This window comes from Rhipicephalus sanguineus, chromosome 4 (genome assembly GCF_013339695.2).
Source record: "Rhipicephalus sanguineus isolate Rsan-2018 chromosome 4, BIME_Rsan_1.4, whole genome shotgun sequence".
Lineage (NCBI taxonomy): Eukaryota > Metazoa > Arthropoda > Arachnida > Ixodida > Ixodidae > Rhipicephalus > Rhipicephalus sanguineus.
The window spans coordinates 6,945,981-6,971,620 of NC_051179.1; the positions used below are offsets into that span (position 1 = coordinate 6,945,981).

The 25,640-nt window shown below is 48.6% G+C and overlaps 1 protein-coding gene across 1 annotated transcript in view; it reads left to right on the top strand.

Moving 5' to 3' along the window:
• Positions 1–391: 391 nt before the first annotated feature.
• The window catches only part of LOC119389332 (lethal(2)neighbour of tid protein), a gene marked incomplete at its 5' end in the record, with an annotated part of 30,531 nt that continues 5,282 nt past the window's right edge, over positions 392–25,640 (top strand). The window contains 1 exon segment of the mRNA XM_037656538.2: positions 392–552. Within this exon segment, the coding sequence (XP_037512466.1) occupies positions 392–552 (161 nt within the window).

Here is a 25,640-nt window from a genome sequence, read left to right on the forward strand (position 1 = left end):
GCTCTCTCTCTGGCAGTTGTAGCCCAGCGTCGAGTGCGCTACCGTCACTAGTGATGGTGACGGTAGCACATTCGACACTGAGCTACGATTTCCAGATTTGTGGGCATTGGTGCAGGTAAATTGCCCTGTTATGAGCAAGTCGAAAGGCACCTCAATTTTCTGCAATGTCGTGTGCTCTTAATGATGGCATTCAGTGTGGCCTTTGCATTGGGCAATATACAAGAGCGCATGAAACCAGCCTCTGAACTATGAAAATATTGTTGTAACAAAAGTGACTGTGTTAGTTGACAGCATGTAGGAACTGCTGTGCCATGGAAGTGCTGAACCCCATCAGAAGTGGCATGTTGAGCAGTTATAGTGATGCTGTGTTAAAACAAGGTTATATGCGCAGGTGCCTCCATACGTACTCGTCCTTATGTGTGCCACCTCGTACCGCATCCACTCCATCTACGTGCTACGGCTGTTCAACGACCCTGTTGCCATGGCCCTGCTGTATGCCTCCCTTAGCTTCCTTATCAGGCGGCGCTGGGTGCTCGCCTGCGTTCTGTTTAGGTACGTCTGTGCACAGAGTACTAACGTTGCTCATAACAGTAATCCCCGAGATAAGCTGAATATATGGTTGAACCCCGCAATAATGAAATCAGTGGGGAAACCAAAAAAATTTCGTTATTGTGAAATAATGCAGTACAAATAGAGATATGGTCCTAGAAAACAATACGTTGGGCGAGTTGGTTTTTAGCTTCCATATTTACACTGCGAGACGACACCACAGAGAAAAAGGCACACAAGACACTCACAGTGCTGCAAAGCGAAACTTCCATGCCAGAATTCATTTAGCTTGCATTGTCTTCACTTGCCACTTAGTAAACACATAGATCTTCCTTCACAACACAGTAAGTTGTGCCTTGCGAAAATTTCATGTTGCATTCTGAGGGATGCCCAAATTATGTTAACAGCACCCAAGGACTGTATTCTGAGATTGCAAAAGATGACAGTGTCGCCTTTGGCGATGTATCGTCTGATGTATTCAATAACTGTATCAACTGCTCATGATGCATTCCGACGCGGAGCAAATTCGGATTTGTCGTGGACGCGGACGAATTAACCGTGGATGATCTTCCTGCAGGTGCATCCACATGGCGGACGGGTTAGCCCTTTGAGGTTTTTCACCGTACATGTACGGCATCACTTAACAGGCACCAAAGGGTTTTCATTGTGTATGTACGGCATAGCCTGTATCTTTAAAACGTGTCTTTTTTGATCATTTCTCTTGCTTGGCATGTGCTGCCATGCTTTCGGAATACGTGGAATTTTTTTCATGCGCCGATGTCTCTCTGTTGTTGTTTTTTTTTTGCTTCACAAAGCAGTGCACGCGCGGTGCGGCTGGTTTAAAACGCTCACCTTTTTCGATCTTTGCTCTTGCTTGGAATTCGCTGCCATGCTTTGGGAATACGTGGAATTTTTTTCATGCGCCGATATCTCTCCATTGTTTCTTTTTTTTTTGCTTTCCGAAGCGGCACGGCGGCTCTCACTTGCGCGTTAGAATGCGCGCACGCGTTGCGGCTGGTTTCTAACCTCTCAGAAGGTGACCGTTTGTGACTCTTTCATTTATTGGTCCCCGGGGCGCGATTACATCTGTTTCCGTGCGGCGCTAAATTACACAAATGATGCCGTTGTGGTTGCATTTCCTGGTTTGGGGAGCACGAACATTTTTTAACGGAAAAGTACTCTGGTGCACTTATTTTTGTATGTCTGTAAGCTATGTTTAATGCAATGCATAATTTTTATTTATCAAAAATTGTATAAGTGTTTTTTTTAGGATTTTACTTGATGTTACTACGAATAAACCATGTGTAACAACAAAAATGATATTTTTGTCACTTTACGGTCACGCAAAAACATTTTAGACAATTTTTTTCTTAAATAGAATCGTCTGAAGAATTTATTTCAGCAATGAAAAAATGACACATTTTTGGACTGCATTTCACAAAAACATTGGACCCTCAAAGGGTTACTCTCGACCGCACGCTGCCAGCAGACCGGTTTGAGAGTATTCGACGACATAAAGGCCGACAGAGAGCGAAGCTCACATTGTCAAGCATTGCCTAAGGCTGTAATTCGTTTTGGTGAAAACAGTGTTGTTGGCGGAACAGCTGGATGGGAAGAAAAAACCTACTGCACAGAGAGCTGCTGAAAACTGACCTCGCTGCTGTACCGTGTGGGGCCCTGCATACAAAAGGAGGATACAGTGATGCGCCGATCTATATCAGCAGATTTTTCTTTTGCAGGTAATGGGTACCGACAGCGCACATTGTGGTTCCATGTCATGGTTCGCTTCTTGTCCATAAATTCAGTGTTTAAACACGGGCCGTGTTCTGACACAACTGCTTTCAGCGATAGTGCCACTGCACCTTCCATAGAATCCCGCGTGTGCAATGATTATTGGCCAACTTGCTCGCTATTCTCCAACACGCCAATCAGCGCGCATTGAAAGTGATAGATATCGCTAAGTTGATCGTCTTAGAATACGACCCCTGATGTAAACTGAACCAAGCGCCAGCAAGCGAAGAAGGGAGGACAACCGTGCGGTTAGAGCAGGGCCCGTATTCTCAAAAGGCGACAATCGCAAAAGTATTGCCTTTGGTGCGCGCTGATTGGCTATTGAGCAAACCGGAAAAATTAGGGCGCCATCTGGTAATTCCGCCGACGTCAATTTTGCGTCATGGTGCTCGACGGTGCTCTCGACATATTTGCAATAAACGAAGGCACCGTTAACCGTCGGTTCGTGGTGAAGTCTAGCATTTCAGTGACGTAGGCGGTAGCTTCTAGTATTCAATCCTCGGGAGATGTACGCAGCATTTTTTACGCTGAAGCTTTCATCGAGCATTACCTTGGGGTGTTATCAGCACTCGTTCTTTGCCAGCGCGTGTTTTTCGTGGTTTGAACGTCCCAGGAACATGAACCGTGCGTTGCTCGCTTGGCTTATCGCGAGCCGGCAACATGTTGAGATCTTGAGACGATGTCGCTGCGGCGGCACGCTACAGCTGAACTCTCCGAGTACGCCGTGTTAAACTCTCAACGAAAATACGTTTCACGCAAAGTTGCATTCTTTAAATATTATAATGTGCATTAAATAATCGAACAAAAAAACCTTGAAAGCACTTTCAAAACGTCTTATACTTCAAGTAGCCACAGCAAAGCCGGCAAAGCCTGGCCACTGCGTAGAAGCAGCAGCACACGCTTGAAAACGCCGCACTCGGGTTGCTCTGCGCTCGTACGGTGCGCTCACTCCTGTGTTGTGAGACATTCTTACTACCAACGGCCAGTTGCAACAATGACGTCACAGGCAAGTGTTTTTTTTCCTTATTGAACGCATCAAATTCTACGTCACCAAACGCGATACTATCGCCTTTTGCGATCGTTTGAGAATACGGGCCCAGAAGAAGTGTACTGGTTGCCAGACACTGCTGGTTTGTCTGCTAAAGCTGCAGTGCTCCGCCGCCAGAATCCCGATGTGAAAAATAGATTGTAATTATCCGTCTGCGAGCCACGCAGATGAGGGGAATCGCTGATGTGAGGTCACGTGATGCGCCATCCGGCCTTCCAAATCCGGATTCAATCAGTCTTCTGAATGCACCATTAGCCATGACGTCATCATTGCACTGGCCATTAATGATATCGAACATCTCACAACAAAAGAGTGAGCGTACTGTATGAGAACAGAGTGACCTGAATGTCGTGTTTTTGAGTGTATTAGATCAAAGTATACTGCGCGGTGGACAACACGGACATCAAGAAGACGGGGACAGGCGCAGATTATCAACTGAAGGTTTATTTTTTCACATGCTACATATATAAAATGAAACAGAAAAAGAGAAAAGTTAGCAGATAACATACAATAAAAAACATAATTTGTACACTCGATGCACGAGGTAGAAAGTAGACTCGTTGGCCATGCGCACCATTTGCCAGGAACTGTAGCTCTATATCTAGGAGAGCAACTGACGGTTTGCTAACGCAGTTGTCAGGTTCCTGCGCCATTTTCTCAGCTTCAATGATTAAACGGGTACGCTCATCTTTGTGAATATGCATCACTACTGTGCTTTCGAACTGCGCATGGCAACCGCACCTGCTGACATGCGGATCCAAGAAGCCCTCCTTGCCATTGCGTACATTACGTGCGTGCTCACACAGGCGGTCATTGAGGCATCTCCCAGTCTGCCCGACGCAACACGCACCGCATGATAGCGGAATTCTGTATACTGCATTCATGTCACATCTGACAAACTGGGTTTTATGCCTGACATTGCAAGAGCGTTTGAGCTTGTTGTTTGCACATGTCATTTTTGCAAATTGGGAGAGCTTGTAAGGTGTGGAAAAAATGACCTTCACGCCCACGCGTTGACCGACCTTTTTCATCTGACGGGATAGCTGATGCATGTACGGGATCACTGTGACTTTGTTGCGTTTCCTTTTGTCCCTGTGATCAGCACTCTCTCCACTTTTGGGCTTTTTCTTTTTTAAGCTTTCTGCCACAGAAACGACAAGTGAATCTGGGTAGCCAGCTTCTTTTAGTCGATCCACTTGATTTTGGAAGTGTCCATCATCTGGGAACAGGATCGATCTAGAGCGTTAGTGAAGCAGGAATTCACTATGCCTCTCTTAACCAACTTGCTGTGGGCCGACCTGAAAGGCAAAAGCGGTTTCATAGCCCGAGGCTCATACATCCAGCATGCATGGTTTGTGTTGAACATAAGTTTCATGTCTAAGAAGCGAATCGAGTTGTTCACTGGCAGTTCGTGGGTCAGGTCTAGTGGACTCAAGCACTCATTAAAGGCAGAAATGACATTTGATGAAATTTTGGTTACGCTGGCTGATTCACACTTTAAAGCTATCAAATAGTCGTCAACAAACCTGAAAATTCGCACGACTTCATCACATTTCAGCCACTCTTTCAAGTTCCTGTCAAACTTCGCTAGCAACAGATCGCTCAGAATCGGCACAATGGAAGATCCTATGGACACACCATTATTTTCATAAACATCACCGTTCCATTGTACATAGGCAGAGGTCAGATAGGTAGCCAGCAGGTCAGGAAAACTGTTAACACTGACACCAGCTGCAATCTGGAACGTTACGTCTCCTAGCGTAAGCTTAAGGGAAGTAACTTTTATATTCGCGAAGATTTTTCTACGAAAACGCGACAAGCTCGCCGAAAGCTTCTGGAATACGCAAAGGCTCAAAACAAACCCTTTAAGCTGTCCGTTGATAAACTTCGCATTGACACTAACACCTACGTTTTCGATAATTCTAACAACGTAGTTGTGCTGTCTACGAGATAGCGTGAGGCTAACACGCGCATGCGTAAGCGGAGTCAGTTAAAGTCGCCATCCTTGTCTGTGTCTTTTACTCACATTCGAAGCTTACTGCCCAAGAGGGATGAGTTGTGCTCTTACCTAGATGATAGTGATGCAGACATATTAATACTCATGGAGACTTGGCTTCATCCCGATGTAACCAACGAAGAACTGTTCCCAGATAAGGACAACCATAACATATATCGATGCGACCGTATCGATAGAAGAGGAGGCGGCGTGTTAATAGCAGTAAAAAAGACAGTGTCATCATTTCCCCTTGATACTAACCCGTCTGTAGAGATAGCTTGGACTGCATGCGTTACAACTTATGCTAAAATACTTATAGGATCCTGTTATCAGCCACCGGATGTTCATTTCTCTTTTCCCAAAGATCTATGTGATAGCATAGAGCGAGCTACACATCTCTATCCAGCTGACATAAGATACCTTTTTGGAGATTTCAATTACCCGCTCATTGATTGGTCTACCATGTCTACCACATGTCGCGTCTCATCAAATTTTCTTGAATTGACTCTCGACTACAACTTATCACAAGTTGTTCACCAATACACCCGTGGTACTAACATACTGGACCTTGTTCTCACTAACGCACCAGAGACCACTGGAGCGATTACTTACATAGAAGGATTTAGCGACCACAAGCTCCTTAATTTCCAGATCAATCTACCCGTAACTTTTACAGGCTCAGTGAACAAAAGAATCCGGGATTATAACCGTTGTAATATCGATCAATTCAGCACGGAGCTAGAAGATTTTTATCACGAGCTTTTTCTGCCATCGTTTGCCTCACGGACCGTGAACGAGAACTGGATTCTTTTTAAACAAAAAATATTTAAGTTAGTTGACCAGTTTGTGCCGCTAATCACTATATCCAACGATAAAACTAACCACTGGTTTACTAAACATCTTCGAACATTACGAAATAAAAAGAAACGTTCATATAATACCGCGAAACGAAATGATTCTCTGTGCTACTGGGATAAATACAAGGTGTGCCTAAACGACTACTGTAAAGCTTTAGGCGCAGCAAAGAAGAAATATTACTCGCAGGACTTGCCCTCACTTCTCAAAAATAACCCAAAAAAGTTCTGGCAAATAATTTCACCTACAATAAGTCTGCTAATCACATCACAATACACGATACTGAACAAACTCCGCTTTCTGATGAAGCTTCCGTGATTGCTTTCAATGAGTATTTTGCCTCTGTTTTTACACAGGAAGATTGTTCCAATGTGCCATTCATTTGTCCCAGATCAACCTTTCCCTTTCATGGCTCCAATCACCGTCACTGCCGAAGGTATAGCGAAACTCATCACCAATCTTAAAGTTTCCACTTCATCAGGCGTTGATAACATTAACTCTAACATACTGAAGAACACTACTGATATTTCCAATCGTTTCCTGTGTCTCATATTTAACCAGTCTTTATCGTCAGGTGAGCTGCCTAAAGATTGGAAGATTGGCAAGGTAATTCCTGTGTTCAAGTCCGGTGACAGGCACTCGACCCGTAATTATCGACCCATTTCACTAACATGCATATCCTGCAAACTACTTGAACATATCATAGGTTCACATATCTACAATCACCTTAAATCAAATAACTTTTTTTTCTTTAATCAGCATGGCATCAGAAAAGGCTACTCATGTGACACTCAGTTATTCGAATTCACGACTGACCTTCACTTTAATATGAACACTAACGATCAAACCGATTGCTTCTTCCTTGATTTCGCCAAGGCATTCGATACTGTCCCTCATTGTCGTTTAATTTCTAAACTGTCTGCACTTTGTATCGATTCATTAACCCTGTCTTGGCTACGCAACTTCCTCTCTTCGCGTGAGCAATTTACGGTGATCAACGACGTCTCATCTAACCTTTGCGACATCACGTCCGGTGTTCCCCAAGGCAGTGTAATAGGTCCGTTACTTTTTTAATATACATTAATGATTTGCCTGCTAACCTTTCATCCTCAGTTAGGTTGTTCACCGACGATTGCGCCATGTACCGCAACATTAAATGTTTTAATGATCATTCCGCACTCCAAAATGACCTTGACCTAACCTTCCGGTGGTGTGAAACTTGGCAGATGTCCCTTAATACCTCTAAATGTAAGTTATTCTCGTTCACTCGAAAGTGTACTAACTCAGCATTTCACTATACGATTAATAACATCATGGTTTCGGCTACACCATCCTACAAGTATCTCGGCGTTCACCTTTCATCGGATTTATCCTGGACTACCCATATAGCAGCTGTTTCATCGAAAGCCTCTAAATCTCTTGGTTATCTCCGCAGAAACTTGCGCAGCGCTCCATCTAACGTACGCGTATTATCATATATTACTTATGTTCGCCCACAACTAGAGTATGCAGCATCCACATGGTCACCATATCAAGATTACCTAGTACGTATGTTGGAAGCCGTCCAGAATAGGGCAGCGAGATTCATCTCTGGCAACTACGACTATCATTCAAGCATTACACTAATAAAACAAGACCTTGCATTTCAGTCACTGGAAGAACGCCGCACCATTGCTCTTTTATGTCTGTTTCACAGGTACATTTATAGTGATAAATTTCATTGTTTGCCACGTCATTCTCCTGTGCGCACATCCCGACGCATCCACACCGCACGTAGTTTCATGCGCATTCATGGTCACACGCAGGCATTTAACTCATCATCACTACCTCGAGCCATTGCACATTGGAACGATCTTCCTGATCACATTGTATCCATCCCTAATCGTGAAACATTCCGTGATAACTCGATTTCATTGCACTCTAGCATTGTATAACGTTGTTCCATCTTCCTGTTTGTAATCTTTGTTTTTTGTTCTTTTTCTTTTTTTTTGCTTTTTGTCTGTATTCCTCTTGTTTTGTAAATACTGATGCCCCCCTTACTCAATGCCCTTCAATGGGCCTGTAAGGCATTTTGAATAAATAAAAAAAAAGAACACATTCTTCTATACATGAATACAAGGCGTCACGAGGAAGATAATAATATAAATCTTTGACATCTATGGAAAATGCTCTCAAATGTGGGCGAGGATACTCTTTGAAGAATTCACTGACCTGGTTTGCATTCCTGACCAGGAAAGAATCGTAACCAAAAGTGTAGAGAGAGATCATATCCAAAAGTGGAGAGAGTGCTGATCACAGGGACAAAAACAAACTCGACGAAGTCACGGTGATCCTGTACATGCATCAGCTATCACGCCGGATGAAAAAGGTCGGTCAACTCATGGGCGTGGAGGTCGGTTTTTCCGCACCTTACAAGCTCTCCTAATTCGCAAAAATGACACGTGCAAACAAAAAGCTCAAACGCTCTTGCAATGTCAGGCATAAAACCCAGTTTGTCAGATGTGACATGAATGCAGTATACAGAATTCTGCTATCATGCGGTGCGTGTTACGTCCGGCAGACTGGGAGATGCCTCAATGACCGCCTGCACGAGCACGCACGTAATGTACGCAATGGCAAGGAGGGCTTCTTGGCTCAGCATGTGAGTAGGTGTGGTTGCCATGCCCAGTTCGAAAGCACACTAGTGTATGCATAATCACAAAGATGAGCATACCTGTGTAATCATTGAAGCTGAGAAAATGGCGTGGGAACCTAACAACTTCGTTAGCAAACCGTCGGTTGCTCTCCTAGATAAAGAGCTACAGTTCCTGGCAAATGGCGCGCACATTCTGCCTCGTGCATTGAGTGTACAAATTATGTTTTTCTATTGTATGTTATCTGCTAACTTTTCTCTTTTCTGTTTCATTCTTATACAGTAGAACCCCGCTGTTACGTTCCTCATTGCTGCGTTTTCCCGGCTGTTACGTCGTTTTCCGCCGGTCCCGGCATAGCTCCCATAGGATACAATGTATTGGGAACCCCGCTGTTACGTCGTAACTGTCGGACCGTTCCCGTATGATACGTCGCGAAGTGCGCTCGGAGCCGACCGAGTGACTACCAAAGAGAGCCGCCATGGTGCATTTTCACGCAGCTTGGCCTCGTTTGACCGTAATATTAGCCGCATGAGAGGCGCAAGCAACAGAATCATTCAATTGATGCAAACAAAAGCATGGCCTTCGAGATTCAAATTGCAAAGATGGCGTCTATGATGTAACTGCTCGCGAAAGCAAGGCCTTCGAGATTGGCATTTACTATTTACAAAAGCGTAGCCTTTGAGATTTGTATTGCACAAACATGGCGTGTATGACGTAATTGCTTGCGAAAGCAAGGCCTTCGAGATTGGCATTCACTTCTGCCATCGCGTTGGCGTAGACTCATCATCATCGTTATTTGTCGGAGAACGGGAGGAGTTCGAGCTGGTTGACACTATAGTCGTGCGTGCGGTTCGCGGTCGGACTCGCCGCGCCGGTCGTGATTGCGTGTGCTTAGTTCTTTCATGCCTACAGCTGTTGGTGTTAAAAAAATCACATACGTTGATTACATTTCTGTGGATGAGGCCGTCCTAAGCTCCGCGTTTCTATCCATCGAGCTAGATCGCGGCTGAGCGCGCCAATTTTCGTGCTGCTCGTAAGAATTGAAATAAAATTCTGTACCACTAAATATTTTGCCGTTTTTCCTGTTTTTCGGCTCTTACGTTTCCCGTCTCTTACGTTTATTTCCTACGGTCCCTTCAAAAACGTATCAGCGGGGTTCTACTGTATATGTAGCATGTGAAAAATAAACCTTCAGTTGATAGTCTGCGCTTGTCCCCGTCTTCCTGATATCCGTGTTGTCCACCGTGCAGTATACTTCGATCGTGAATCACCAACTGGCCCAATCTTCCACTATGTTGAGTGTATCAGATTCTACGAAGTGACTAGGCTTGGCTCTTACTACTTGAGATATAAGAAGTGTTAAAAGTGCTTTTAACATTTCTTGTGTAATTGTTTGAAGCACATTATCATATTGTCACGATCAATAGCCGGCAGGACGACAGAGAACAACGAAGCAAGCAGCATGAGCAGCATCTATTGGCTTTCTGGAGAAGACAATGTTGAGGCGTCTGCTCTTGTGATCGCTGAATACAGACTTGTCTTTCCACGTCACAATGTGGTCCTGTATCTTGTTCTTTCCACGTTGCGACACTGTTGGAGGTGCTAGACTTCTACATCTGATACTTGGGACTCTTTCACGGCCTGGCACTTCCAGCCCGACCCCGCAACCTGTTCCTGCAGTGGATAGTCTTGTCCACCGCTACAGTTGCCGACAGCAAGGCGTTAGTCCCGAGGCAATCCCCCAGGAATTTCTCCAGCCAAGGACTCCACCTGGAGAAATGGCAACTGAAGGCGTTTCACAGGTGACTGTTGAGCAGCGTCGGATTCCCGATACCTTCCACGGAGAGGTTTATGAAGACGTCGAGGATTGGTTAGACCAGTATTGGACAATAGAACAGAAGCTCTCACACATCTACTTTGTTTTTGCGGACAGCGCTCGTACATAGTATGAGAACCGCAAGGCCACAATGTCTTCTTGGTATGAATTTAGGCAGCAACTTCACAGCACCTTCGTAAGCAATGGACGCCGTGATTCTGCTCAGCAACTCATCGAGTCGCGCATATAGAAACCAAATGAGAGTGTCTCCACGCTTATGGAGGACATTACCCGCCTATTCCGACGAGCTGACCCTGAGGTGCCTGAAGCTAAGAAACTCTGACATTTGATGCGAGGCGTCAAAGAACAACTGTTTCTCACCCTTCTTCACAACCCACCAACAACCGTTGTGAAATTCTTCAAAAAGGCTACGACTACCGAGTGAGCACTACAGCAATGGTGCCGCTATTACAACCGTCCAAACAACGTCTCGATCAGCGTCTCTGCTCTGATGGTTGACAGTGAGGGTTCTTTATGTGAGCTCATTCGCGAGGTTGTTCATAAAGAGATCTGCAACCTCCTTGTGGCTCCGCAAGAAGCTGCAATGGCTTCTGTTGCAGAAGTTGTGCAGCAGGAAATCAGGCAAGCATCTTTGTTGCCCAAATCACTGCCAGACCAGCAATCTGTTAACTATGCCAGTGCTGCACAACTCGTCTTCACTGGCTCATACTTACCACAAGCCGGTGAGACCGGTGTACATTCCACCGCCACTGCCGCCGGCTCCACAGCATGCACGGAAACATCGCCGTTCTACCCTCCGTCAACATCTGCAACGTGGTCGCAAAGGATGGCCACCAGTCGACCATTTGTTCCTAAGATGGACTTGTGGCACACCGTCGACTGCCACCCACTTTGTTTCCATTGCGGAGAAGCTGGTCATGTTTACCGCATTTGCCCGTATTTTGAACAAAGATATCAGCATTCTGGCACACTGCAGTGCAAAAAAACACACACACAACGGACGGTACACGAGTGATGACACTGTAGATTGATGACACTGCCTACACTAGTTTAGAAGCGTTCGAGCGTCAAGCTGAAAGACTGCTCAGCGCTGGGTATCCCCTGCCCCTCCTCATTTCTGTCGCGGAGAGCCTGCTCAAGAAAATGCGCCATTGCCCACAAAGTTGTGAAGCTAGCGCACCTGCGCAGGCAGAAGGTAGCTGTGATACCTTATTTACAGAAGCTTTCCCACAACTTGAAAAAGGTGGCCCAGTGGTATGACGTGAAAGTCGTATTCACGGCACCACACAGGCTGTCTAAGCTCTCCAGAATGACCGACCCGGAGGCAAGGAAGCAGCAGGTCTGTTGCACAAAGCACAGGCGGCTCTTTGTTGATTACGCATAAGGGGTGGTGTACGAAATTATTTTAAAGTGCAGAAAAGTGTACATTGGCCAAACTGGGAGATGCATCAATTATAGGCTAAGGGAGCATGCGAACAATGTAAAAAATTTGCGTGATGAAAAGGATTTTTAAGGTTTCCTTGCCCACAGAGAAAGAATTCTTGAGGAGGCGGAACTGCGCTCGCTCAGGCGTCCTAATAAAGTCACGGAATCGAGCACAGCACTGACGCGCCCCTCTGTCATGAGTGTCCACTAGCGAAGAAAGGAAAACGCATGTGTCGCGCTCTCCGACGAAGCTCGCCGGTTGAAGGCCATTCGGCACCGATCCGCTGTTCGCACTTTACGTCCAAGGGGGTGTGTTTCTTGTGCATTCTTGCTGGCTCCATATTTTTTGGTAAACTAACGAAAAATATGGTGTTGCATACAGGAAAATCACCTCAGTGGTATATCTTGTAGGATGTGAAATCTATAATTTTTTATTATGCGAACTCGATAGGTTAGGTGTAATTTTTCAGGCAAAAACCTTAGATGCCTCAACAAACGCAAAAATTGATCGTCGCCCGCGTCAACATGAGTGATGAAAATAATCACAATCACGTGATGATGTCACAGATCACCAGAATACACGACATCATGATGGCGTCACATCATGTGACGTCATCACATGATGTCGTCGGTTTGCATTGCCTCTGTGATCGGTGGGCTGATCACGGAGGCAGTGCAAAACCAGGTGAGGTGCAGAAAGCTTGCAATGCCTGCACTCCTGGAGGCAATGCAGAACCACATTAGAAAGCTTTTGCGTGGGGGTGAGGAAGGACACACATGAACTGAAGAAAAAAGGAGAACATGGCTTTCGCCTTTAAGTTGTCTTAATCTAATGCATAAGGGACACTGTGTGTTTTTTCAACGAATGATGGGACTTACTCTCCGAGAAGTGCTTCTTGCAAACGTAGTCACGAGGCGTGAGCTCTCAATGTTTCCTTGGTATGGCACACTTCCAACATAACCTGGTCACTAGCAACTTTGAAGGCAATTACCTTCTCCTTGCAGGATGCGTACCCACTGTTGCAGTTTGGCATGGCGCATTTCCGCCCTATCCTAAAGCAGCACTGGTGGAAGTCTGCAAAGTGCTCTTCTTTGTTCACGAAGCAGTACATTTTTCTCCGTGCCTTTGTCGGCGTGAAAAGCGCACACAAAGATCAAGAGGTCACCGCCGCCGGCACAACGTGAAAGCCACTGAGCGAATGAAAGAGACAGAACGCCTGCGAATCGCGAAGGAATGTGCGTCGCACAAATTGGGAACTGTCCCTCTCAAGGCCGTTACGTAAGCATGCGCACAACATGCAAGCGAGGAGCCCATGCATGCAGCAGACGTCGTCTGCTCAGGGGCCACAACTAGCAGCTCGTTAAAGCGCTGTAGGGCCTATAATTCGGGCAATATCTATTAGTAACTGCAGCTAAAATATCTTTCGCATCTACCAATTGATGTTACAGACATAAATCTGAGAAATTGTACAATGTACGAGGCGGTATCACGATTTTTATGTGTCGTGTCCATAGAGAGCATGTAAACGATTTTAACATGCCAGAAGCGTCATCAGTCGTGCTGCGGCAAAAAGCACATTTCCTCCGTGACGCTATTGTGCCGCCCTCGTGCGCTGCGGCAGCCGAGCAGTTTCGCGTCCTCAATTACTTCTTTCTCAGCGTCCTTGCCATCCATTGTATAACCTGTAGGGATTGCGCCCCAAGCTAAATAACACGTCCGTCATTAAGAAGAGCAAAATGCAAATCACCTGAGAAATCGTAGAAGCAGAACGCATTTTCTATCTGGGGGAGAGTTGTGTAAGTGTGCCATCCCTACAACTTACTGATAAAGAGGTGGCGTATTAATGCATGTGTAGTGGATGACATCCGTGTTTGACAGCATAAATATATGTGCAACTTTTCCAATAAAGGTTGTTGCAAGTTCACGCGCTCGTCATCGTCGTTCATGTTCCGTCCGTTGTGTGTTTTTTTACGCTGCAGTGTGCCAGAGATATGTGTCAACAAGCCCAACTCGCCACTTTAATCAAGAGATATGAGATTTTTGCGCCGACCTTTTCACGTTTTGACAACCGACGCAACAGCATGCACCCACAAGCACAGCCATTTGCTCCGTATCATCAATCGCGCTCTCAGTCACGTGCACCGAGCTCTTCGCCGCACCGTCATAGTTATGTCGATGTGGTCCGGGCAGATCCCCTAGCCCTCGTCAGGGAAACTAACAGCAGCGACCTTTGGGGAGAGGTTGCCGCCCGTCGAGATGCTACAATACGCTCAAAAGTACGATACGATGATACGACAGATGATGCGACGTTGCCGATCTCAATGGAAATCATAAGCGCCGACCTAGATGTTTGCATAGACGGACGCCCAGTGACAGCACTAGTAGATATTGGTGTGGATTTCTCTATTATAAGCCAGAAGCTCGCCGACTGCCTTAAATAAGTTACCATAAAAACCGGAATATAGGTTGAATTTTTTTCAGAGAACAGCCCTAAAAAGTTGGCCCCTGTCTTATATACCAGTCATTGGCACAAAAACTTCGTAAGTCTGGCCACTATGGGCAACTGAAGTCAACTGTCTCCATCTACATCGCAATCATCTGCATCACTTTTTTTACTACCAGCGTTGTGCCGTGGGCGGCCTCATTTTGCGCTTTTGTCGTTGTCTTGTGAATTTATTTGGGCTACGAGGTGCCTTCTTTCTTGTTCTCGACCGGTGGCCGATGACAGTTAGACGTAGCGTTCAAGAAAACAGTGATTGAGTTCGCGAAGGAACAAAGAAATCTGACCTGAAGTGTGTGAAAGGTGTGTTGGGATGCTAGCGCACGTGAACGCAAGCGGGAGCCATGAGTCACGAACGATAACTGAAAGTTTATCTTTGCACGGGTGTTCTCGCTGCTCCAATCTCGCCGGATACATTTTCTTTGTTGCTTCCTGCGATGCTGGCAGCTCTGATTACAGCAGCACGTATGGCTATGATGAGCAGGCAGATTGAGTGCACCACAGAAGCATTCGCTACTGGCGGACGCTGAAGGATCACATCACGACATGCAGCGATCAGAAGAAAACTGTGTTTCGGTGCCAGAGCTGGAGACGAAGGTTGCACAGTTGGACCGGGAGCCGCGCTTGCGTCGTGATTACTCCTGGGGACCTCAAAGTGCATCCAAATTAATGCTTTCAAGACTGTTGTGACGCAAGGAACAAATGGATGCACGCAAAGTATAGACAAGGACGCCAAAGACACGGACGAGCGCAGACTTTAAACTAACTTTATTTTTCCTTGTTGCAGTCAATATATATGCTCATTCACCCATGTGGTAACAACAGTGAACACACTGTCACGCTCTGCAGATTACAACAGGTCACGCAAGAACCTCATTTCACTTTCCAAAAAAGAAATTGAAGTTTGACTAACACAGGCGTCCCCTCTTGTCGAGATATAACAGGCTTCCATCAGCTCCCGAGCAGTGCTATCATGGCTTTTGCCCACAATTTTGATGCCTCGGAAATTCGGAGCACACATGCAATGCCGGACATGCGCAGGCCAGAGATGCGCATTCTCTAGCAGCGTTGAGAGCACAGCAAGTTTACGAGCCATCTCCTGATGCCTCAAGATAGTGCGCGCGCAAGCGACTGCGCCCTTCGAACGATGCGGTTCCCCTCCCCCCCCCCCTTCCGTTCCCCTGGCGTCCCTTCATGCTCCTTACGAAAGACGGGCGGGGCGTTTCCTCTCTGGTTGATGAGCAATCGACGGCAGGTCCGCACGCGGGAAGATGTTATCTCATGCGCTCTCCGTGCGATGGAGAGAGACGGCCGGCTAGCTTAACACTTTCGTGACCGCGGAAAAATCGGTTGTTTTTGGCTAGTCCAGGAAATATTTTTTTCCTGCCACAGAATATAATTGATGTTAACGTGTAGGGTATCAAATGATAGAGGAAGAATTGGTCTTTCCAACAGTATTAATTCCAAACAACGGATTTATTTCGAATTCAATGAAAAAATTATCAAACAAGGAAAAATGCATCAAAAAGAAAGAAATATTCATAAAAACATCAATGCTACTCCGCAATGGTTAAACATTTAAAAAAATTGAAATATACGTTTTGAACGCAAAGCCCTCGTACAATAATAGTGGAAATATAATCTCTGTAAGTGCAAAGATTATTTACATAAATACAAGAATATAGGCACTAGTGCCCATCATGCCACCGCGCGATGCAGGTTCTTGACGCGGTGAAACAAAGGCTGGCTGCGCATGTTCCGGGGAAAAAAAAATTTTTTTCTGTTCAACTTTCCTAGCACAGTTTGCAGTTCTGGTATTTTTCAATTTTCCTGTGTATTTGTTGAAATGGAACAGTGTAGCCTGTTCCAAATCTGCAAAAATCCATAACTGTACCCTCATTTGACCTCTTCCTCGCTCATATACTGCCGAATACCATACCGACCTTCACATTTCACCATTTTCTCATCCACTGAAAGGTTCCGACGGGGTTAAAAGATAGGGTTAAAAGATAGCGTAGAAAATAGATATAGATAGAATAGAATAGAATAGAAATAGAATAGATAGCATGTGTTGCTATAGAGAAGACACGGGGTGAAGATTCTCGTGGGATGCGACGGTCGTCTTCTTCAGATCAGAGACACTCAAGAAGCCTTGAACCTTTTCCGTGGCATCACTGACGGTGGACAAAGGCCTGGAAATATGTGTCATTGACACCAACACCAATGCAAGCGCGGGACTTCAACGATTAACATGTACACATGGAGTGAGACGAACTTGCTCATCTTCTCTTCAGTAACCTCCCTCCATGGATCCGTCCCTCTCACTGTATGTTGGCTTTTCAAAAGTATGCATCCACGCATACTTATCTGTGTGGTTGCATATCTCTCTGACGACTTCTGTAGTAAAAAACAACACGAAGACGCCGCCACGCAGCACACCGGAGCGTTGGGTCAAAGTGCGCTCCGCACCGTCTTCGCGAAGAGAACTGCACTCTTTCTGCAGCCGGCGCCAAATGCTCCCGCTCGAACGAAGATAAGAGCTGTTATTTTTAGAACACACCAGATACGTTTACATCGACGTGCGGCAGCGATAAAACGACCCGAGGAGAAGACAAAACTTACCGGCGGATAGCTGCTGATGTTCCGGGGAGGTTTGACGCACTTTCGCCGTCCGTACTGAAGCCTGGCGAATGGAAGTCGTCTTCTGTGTCTGTGGTGCTACCATCATCCAGAGATTCCCGCTCATATTAATCGGAATCCGTCGAAATTCACCGTTTCTGTGGAGCACTTGCGAGCGGCGTCGACGCGAAGTCAGAAACAACGAGCGCTCACCTACCCGACTGCGAACGAGCTTTAAAAATCTTGCCGTGGTGGAAAAAACAAACTCGCAAACAAAAGTGATAAAAAACATGTTATTTTATGCTTTGTATTGCTTTAGCTGTCCAGAACCGCTCAGAGAGGGCCAAAACTTGATCTTGAAGTCATCGATAACATACTATCGATGGGAATAGGCGCGGTCACGAAAGTGCTAATCTCCGCTTCAGCCGCGTTCGTCGCCAGCTCTCGCGAGCTTTTACCCGCGGCTAGAATGCACGTGGTGATGTTATTAATTTGGTCTTTATGCAGAAAATTACGGCAATGGCGACGGCAAAAATCCGCGGAGAGCGTCCATATAATTGTTATCACAATAGACATTTAAAAAAAGCTGAGGAGCCATTTCACTCTGTGAAGTGGATGATAAGCGAAGCTGTTTCGCGCATGGCAAGGAGGTGACATGGTGGAAGACAGTTTGGTATGTAAGGCCAGGTTGTTAACGTTCAGTACACAATATTAATGCGAAAGCATCAGATGCTTTATCAAACACGAAAATTGACCGTCGGCGGCGTCAATCGATTGATGCAAAAAATAATGTGATGGTGTCATCATCACGTCATAGATCGTCAAAACTTGTGACGTCATCATGGCATCATATATCGTGATGTCACGTGATAACGCCATCGTCGCTTTACACTGCTTTCGTAATCGGTGCGCCGATCATGGAGCTAGCGCAAAACCAGGTGAGGTGCAGATAGCTTGCAGAGAAGGAGGGGGAGGATCAACCCGTCGATCGAGAAGAAAAAGAACCTGGCTTTCGCCTTGGAGTTTTCTTAGGGGAATGCATTAGGGACAGTGTGGCTCTTTGGCATTGAGGCACTGCTGTACATCACGGCGTTTGTCTACAATGTCTGCTGATAACCACATAGATGTATTTAGAGTGTTATTTCATAAAGTGCAATTTTATTGATCTGGTATTCTGTTTATTTGCTAGTGTCCAAAATAATCGCCGAAGAGGTTAATTCAGAACACTCAACTGCATGAGCCCTTATTTTTTCATTAGCGAGTGAAGTATGGAGTTCTCCTGAGATGATTTTTTCCATGAGATTTGCAATGAATCGAAATATTTCTAGCCTTCATAAGAGCCCCATAGTAATATTCCGGTGCTTGAATGTTATTGCAATATGCTTCTGTAGTGCGCTCCAGGATGTAAAATTCGCTGCTCCAGAGTGCTCCTGGATGCAAAATTATCTGCTCCAAAGTGCTCCAAGATGAAAATTTTGCTGCTCCAAAGTGTTCCAAAACGGAAATTTTGCTGCTCCAAAAATTGCTCCAAATCAGAAGTCCTCGGTAGCATCACTGCATTCACCACGTACTCTTCCCACTGCGCCCATCACCGTTACTCTGGCCAGTCGCCCGATCCTGGTGGCCGACACACTGGATCCTGGGCCTTCACATCCAGAACAACGGCCATAACACTTTCCCATCTGGAAGCTCAAGCAGGTGACGGAAGCGCTCTGGCACCTCATCCACAGAGTTTCTGGCAAGCGTTACGGCATGACTAGTGTTGTCTCATTCATGCCTTCATACTGAGTGATTTGCTCTGTAGAATCCCATATCTCCGACTTTGGGGAGGGCGCTACGATAGCCGAGGTGTGCGGACGTGTTCACTTCGGCTCCCGCTTTACTCAACGTTTTCGTAATGCTTTTTTGTGATTTCAACGGTATATCGGTAAACAGCAACATCCTGAAGACAAAAGGACCCTATCGACACTTTCTTGAGTGCAGTGAGTGCCTATTTCTACGTTTTTCAACGCATTTTCTATCGTCGCTCGCCTGCCGCCCAGCTAGCCCTAACGAGTGCCCTCTTTGCTTCGACGTGGCGCGCGCTCGCTAGCGCGGCGCCGCGGCTGGCTCGCTGCGCTCTACCACGTCGTTGCTGCTACTTCGGCTGCATTCTGTCACGGCGCGATGGAATGCCACGTATCGGGGGAGGACATTGACCCGGAAGAAATCACACCAGACCAAGGCTGGCAGCAGGGGCGTAGCCAGAAATTTTTTTCGGGGGGGGTTCGACCATACTTTATGTTTGTTCGTGCGTGCGTTTGTATGTGTGCGTGTATATATACGCTAGCAAAATTGAAAAATTTCGGGGGGGGTTTGAACCCCCCCAACCCCCCCCTTGGCTACGCCCCTGGCTGGCAGACCGCCTCGTCTCGCCGTGCACTAACCCAAAAGGTGGGCTCCAAACCTACGCCGCCTAATGGCGCTTTGAAACATGGAGGGAACAAGCCCTGCGATAGTGAAAACGTCAAGAACAAAATCATCCGAGCGAGCCGAATGCCGCAACTACCGAAGGACGACATACGCATCATCATAAGACCCAGAGGGGGCCTTAATATCGCTAAGCTTGGCCTAACGATCGTCGCCGACGCCATTGCCGTCTCGGCAGGTATCAGCCCTGTGGAACAGCATGCGGACACGCTCTGCCCAAACAGTAAGCAGAATATCTTAGTGGCGAGCACGCCGAGAAGAGATAACGCCAACCGCTACGTGCGCATTAAAGAAATCCGCATCGCTGATAAGACCTACGAAGTGAGTGCCTACGAAGCGGCACCGTATTCTACATGCAAAGGCCTCATCCGGGGGATCCCCGTGCAAGACAGTTCGGCGGACATCGATGCAAAGATCGTTAACGACAGGAATCCACTGGCCCTGGCCGCCAAGCGCATCGGCAGTACCACCGCAGTAATCGTGGCCTTTGATGGACATCGCGTGCCCAACTTCGTGCGAAATGGGTCTGTGCTATTGCAATGTACGCTATACCGCAGGCAGATAGATATTTGCTATGCCTGCGGCCGGCTTGGCCATCGTGCGGACGTTTGTCCTAACCCCGGAGACGTTATCTGCCGAGGCTGCGGTGCCCCGAACCCTGATCGGGAGCATCGTTGTACACCCAAATGCAAGCTTTGTGGAGGAGACCACCTCACTGCCGACAAGGCATGCAAAGAACGCTACAACATTCCCTACGTGGTGCGACGACGACGATGGGAGCGAGCACGCTCGACGCGAGACGAAAACGACGATCTTGATGCAAGGTACAAGCCCAACGCAGCCACTCACGACGACGAACCTTCGGAACATGCGACAGATGATCGGTCCGGTGGCAACCGATCCCAGTCCCGATCCAGGGGTCGTTCCAAAAGCCGCTCCAGACGTGCATCGAGGTCCCGGAGCCGTCCTCGGGCCCGCTCCCGCAATACACGACGTGGGGCGCCCAATGGGTCTGCATCCAGATCCCGTTCCGGCTCCCGTCCCGGGTCTCTCTCCGGTTCTCGTTCCGGATCCTACCCCGGCCATAGCGGTGTCCATGGTCAACGATCGCCGAGCCCGTCGGCACCATCACCGGCAAGCAACGCCAACAATAAGCGAGGAGCTCTTACTTGGGCGGACACCGTCAGGAGCAAAGGACAAGCTACAGCACAGGTAGGGTCGGGTTTACTCCCAGAGCACGACACACACACCACATCTGAAATATCATATCTAAAGCGCGAAAACGCGATGATGAAAGAAACAATACGCAAACTCACGGTCGCCATCGCCGAACTAAAAAATGACAGAAGCGCGTCCACCGCTACACCCACCACCGATCACGCCGCCAATGCAGTCGCTTCGTCACAGCTGCAGCCCGTAGGCGCCCATAATGATGACGGCGAGAGCGCACCTAAGAAACGCGCGATCGTCCGCGACCAGCCAGCTTTAAGGCCCGAGGAGCTGGACGATATTAAGAGCACGCTTTCAGCGATTAAGGAGAGCCTTCGGTTCCTTGGCGAGAGTATGGCCCTTGTGCAGTCAACCCTTGCGGCCCACGGTAATCGGTTGGGCCAGGTGGAACACTACCTAGACCACATCGTCGCCCCTGCCGTCGCCGCGGGTCAGCCGGTCTCACAGCGCACAACCACACCAAGTTCACCCCCACACGCGGCCCTTTTGCACCCGTCGGGTGCTCAGGCCAACACCAGCATGCTTCAAGATGGCCACGCCAAATGACGAGTTGCGAATCTGGCAATGGAACTGCAGGAGCTTCGCCCATAAGAAAGCCTCCCTGCAGCAATACCTCCGTAGTCACGAGGCCAAACCCCACGTCATCCTGTTACAAGAAACTGCAGTACCAACCGACACGTTTTCCGGATACCAGTGGATACCCGGCCCCTCGGGAGGACGCGGTACCGCCACGCTGGTTGCTAACAAGATTACCTGCATAGCACACAGCCTCGATGAGCCCGAAATCGAGCATGTTATAGTAGAGATCATCCCTGGAAACACATCCCGACAAAGCGTGTACATCCTCAATGTGTACAGCAGCCCCAGCCACCACAGACAACGGTTCACACGCCTGTTCCAGAAAGCCATCCGTCTCGCAGAGTCCAACCCGCTAGTGATCGCGGGTGACTTTAACGCCGCACATCGTGCCTGGGGGTACGCGTACGACACCCCCAAGGGTAACGAGCTTTGGCAAAACGCTAACGACATGGACCTTGTTCTCATCACGGACAAGGCTTTCCCTACACGCACCGGCACATCAACACAAAGAGACACCACCCCGGATCTCTGCTTCGTCAAGAACATTGCCGACGCCCGTTGGTCCAACCTCGCGGTAGATCTTGGTAGCGATCATTTCTTACTGGCCGTACACCTCCCCACTGTCTGCAAGAAGACCAAGTTGTATACGTGGGTTGACTGGGACCTTTTCCGGAAGACCCGCGCAGAACGACATCCTCCAGACGCCGCCCCAAGCCTCGAGACGTGGACGGCCCAGCTCAAGGTCGACGTCGACAAGGCGACCAAAACCATCACTACGGACTTACCAACCGAGAAGATGGACAGTCGCCTCGCCCACCTGCTCGAGGCCAAACAGTCTCTACTGGCCCGCTGGAAAGGACAGCGCCTTAATCGGAGGTTGCGTAAACGCATATCTTAGCTGAACAAGAACATGGAGGATCATTGCCGCGCCCTTTCTAAGCAAAAGTGGGACGAGGTTTGTAACTCGATTGACGGTCAGGTCCGAAAGGGCAAATCCTGGAACCTCCTCAAACACCTGCTCGACGACACCAACACCCGCACGAATCAGCGTCATTCGCTCGCGAAGATACTCTATCAGGCTAAACGGACCGCGCCACCGGAAGACGTCACCAAGACCCTCGTGCAGAAATATCTCCCGCTTCCCACGGGCCCTTCGACTCCTCACCCAGAATACCTTGGTACCGACAACACTCAGTTAGACGCCGACTTTTCCGTCGAAGAGGTGCGGCGAGCTCTCCACGAACTCAATGGCCGTTCCGCCCCTGGCCCCGACGGCATCACCAACAAGCTTCTACGCAACCTGGACGACCCCTCCGTCACTTATCTCACAGACACCATCAACGAAATATGGAAAAAGGGCGAGCTACCCGATGCCTGGAAACTCGCCCACACGATCCTCATTCCTAAACCGGGCAAGGCGCCGAGCCTAGATCACCTGCGTCCCATCTCGCTCACATCATGCGTGGCCAAGGTGGCTGAACACGTCGTCCTCAACAGGGTCGGTCGATACCTCGAAGATCACGATTGCCTCCCACACCACATGATTGGCTTCCGGTCAGGATTATCGACTCAAGACGCTATGCTACTTTTAAAGCATCAGATTCTCGACGGAGGTAACACTCAGGACACTCGTGCCATACTCGGCCTCGATTTAGAAAAGGCCTTCGATAACATCACACACTCGTCCATTTTGAAGGCGATCGCAAACCTCGGGCTGGGGCGTCGGTTTTACGACTTTGTCCGCTCCTTCCTCACTGGGCGCAGAGCCGTCCTCTGCGCAGGAGACCTGGTGTCGGAAGAAGTCGAGCTCGGACAGCGAGGCACTCCCCAAGGATCCGTCCTCTCACCGACGCTCTTCAACCTCGTGATGATCGGACTCTCCGAACAACTCTCAAAAATCGAGGGGTTGAACCACACAATCTACGCGGACGATGTAACCATATGGTGCTCCACAGGGTCGGATGGCTTCATCGAGTCCACCCTACAGGAGGCCATCGAAACCACCGAATCCTACCTCGAACACACCGGTCTCAAGTGTTCCCCCGCGAAGTCGGAGTTGCTGATATACCTGCCCAAACGCCGCGGCGCAAAGCCCAAAGGATGGCAACCCCCGGCCGAACGCAACATCATCCTCCACACCAGAGATGGTCGTGCAGTCCCCAGGGTAGACTCCATTCGGGTCCTGGGCATGATCATCGAGTGCCGCGGAACCAATACCCAAACGGTGCAGAAGCTCAAGACTAGGACTGATAACGCCATACGGCTAGTACGTAGAGTGGCCAACCGGCACCACGGCCTGAAAGAAGACAACTTGATGCGTCTCGTACACGCGTTTGTTCTGTGCCATTTCACGTACGTCGCTGCCATGCACAAATGGCTACGTACTGAGCGCGATAAACTGAACGCCCTTATTAGAAAGGTCGTTAAAAGAGCCCTCGGCCTCCCTATGAGCACTTCCACGGAGAAACTCCTCGAGCTCGGCGTGCACAACACGCTTGAAGAGATCGCCGAGGCTCAGGAACGGGCGCAGTTGCTCCGACTCAGGACCACCAAGGCGGGCCGCCATATTCTGCACGAGCTTGGCTTCTCCTCGACGGCCGGGGACCCCCCAGAGTGGACGCCGGTTCCCCGTGAAATCCGAGATCTCATCACGATCAATCCCATTCCGCGAAATGTACACCCCGACTACAACAGAGGCAGGCGCCTTGCGCGGGCGACCGCCTTTCTCAAGCGCATAGACGTGAAAGCGGACGACGTCTCGTTCGTGGACGCCGCTGCCTATCGCAACAACCGAGCCTTCGCCGCGGTCGCGGTTTCATCCACGCAGCGGATCCTAAACTCCGCCACTATCCTCACCCGAGACCCCGAAGTAGCTGAGCAAGTAGCCATAGCCTTAAGTGTGCTCGACAGCAAACGAGAAGTCATCTACAGCGACTCTAGAGCGGCCATGAAAGCCTTCGAACGTGGCGTCGTCTCCGATCAGGCGTTACGCATCCTCCGCAGCGTGGATCCGAGTACTCTCAAGCATCACACCGTCATCTGGTTCCCTGCCCATCTCGGCCGGGTGCCGGGCGCCCCGTCCAACCTCAACGAGATCGCCCACGACGCAGCGCGCGCGCTTACCGACCGCGCCGTCACAGAGAAACCTCATCTCGCCGAGTTAGAAGCCAACCGGGACGCACCCATTACGTATAACGACATCACAAAACACTTTTACCTTGGACGCCGCATTTTTCCGCCCCCGCATCCGAAACTTAACAGGCCGCAGGCGCTAACCCTACGCTTACTGCAAACGCACACATATCCAAACCTCGCCAAGCTTCATGTTTTCTATCCCGACGCGTACCCCAGCGACACGTGCCCCTCGTGCGGACACACGGCGACACTCACACACATGCTCTGGGAGTGTAGAAACGCTCATCCCGGCTCTACCTCACACAAGTGAGAGACGTCCCTCAGAAGCTCGCTTCTCGCCGACCAGCAATGGGCTGTCCAGCAGGCCCACGAGGCGGCCGCCAGGTATTCTCTGTCGGTCCCTACGTGGGAGACGCCCGCTACGCGCTGAGCGCGTTCTGCAGGACGTAAATAAAGTTTTTCCAATCCAATCCGACTTTGACAAGAAGAAATAGCCACCCTGGATGCCATGCTTCGTAAAATCTGCAAGGATACCCTCCACCTCCCTCCTAACACACAAACCACTAAACTTCTCCTGCTTGGGCTCCATAACACAACACACAAACTCAGAGGCTCACAGACAAGCACAACACATTTGCCTAGGTCAGTCTGTCACTGGATGTTACATACTGAACACCCTCAAAATTCAGATACCAGAAGCCGACCCCACACTTCTACCAGTCCCCCAAACCATACACACACAGCTCACAGTGAAAACTCTCCCTAGAAACACCCACGCCGCATACCATTCGGCCCGCTGCAAGGCCCATGCAAAAGCTCTCCACAAGTACAGCAGAACCCCGCTGTTACGTTCCTCACTGCTGCGTTTTCCCGGCTGTTACGTCGTTTTCCACCGGTCCCGGCATAGCTCCCATAGGATACAATGTATTGGGAACCCCGCTGTTACGTCGTAACTGTCGGACCGTTCCCGTAT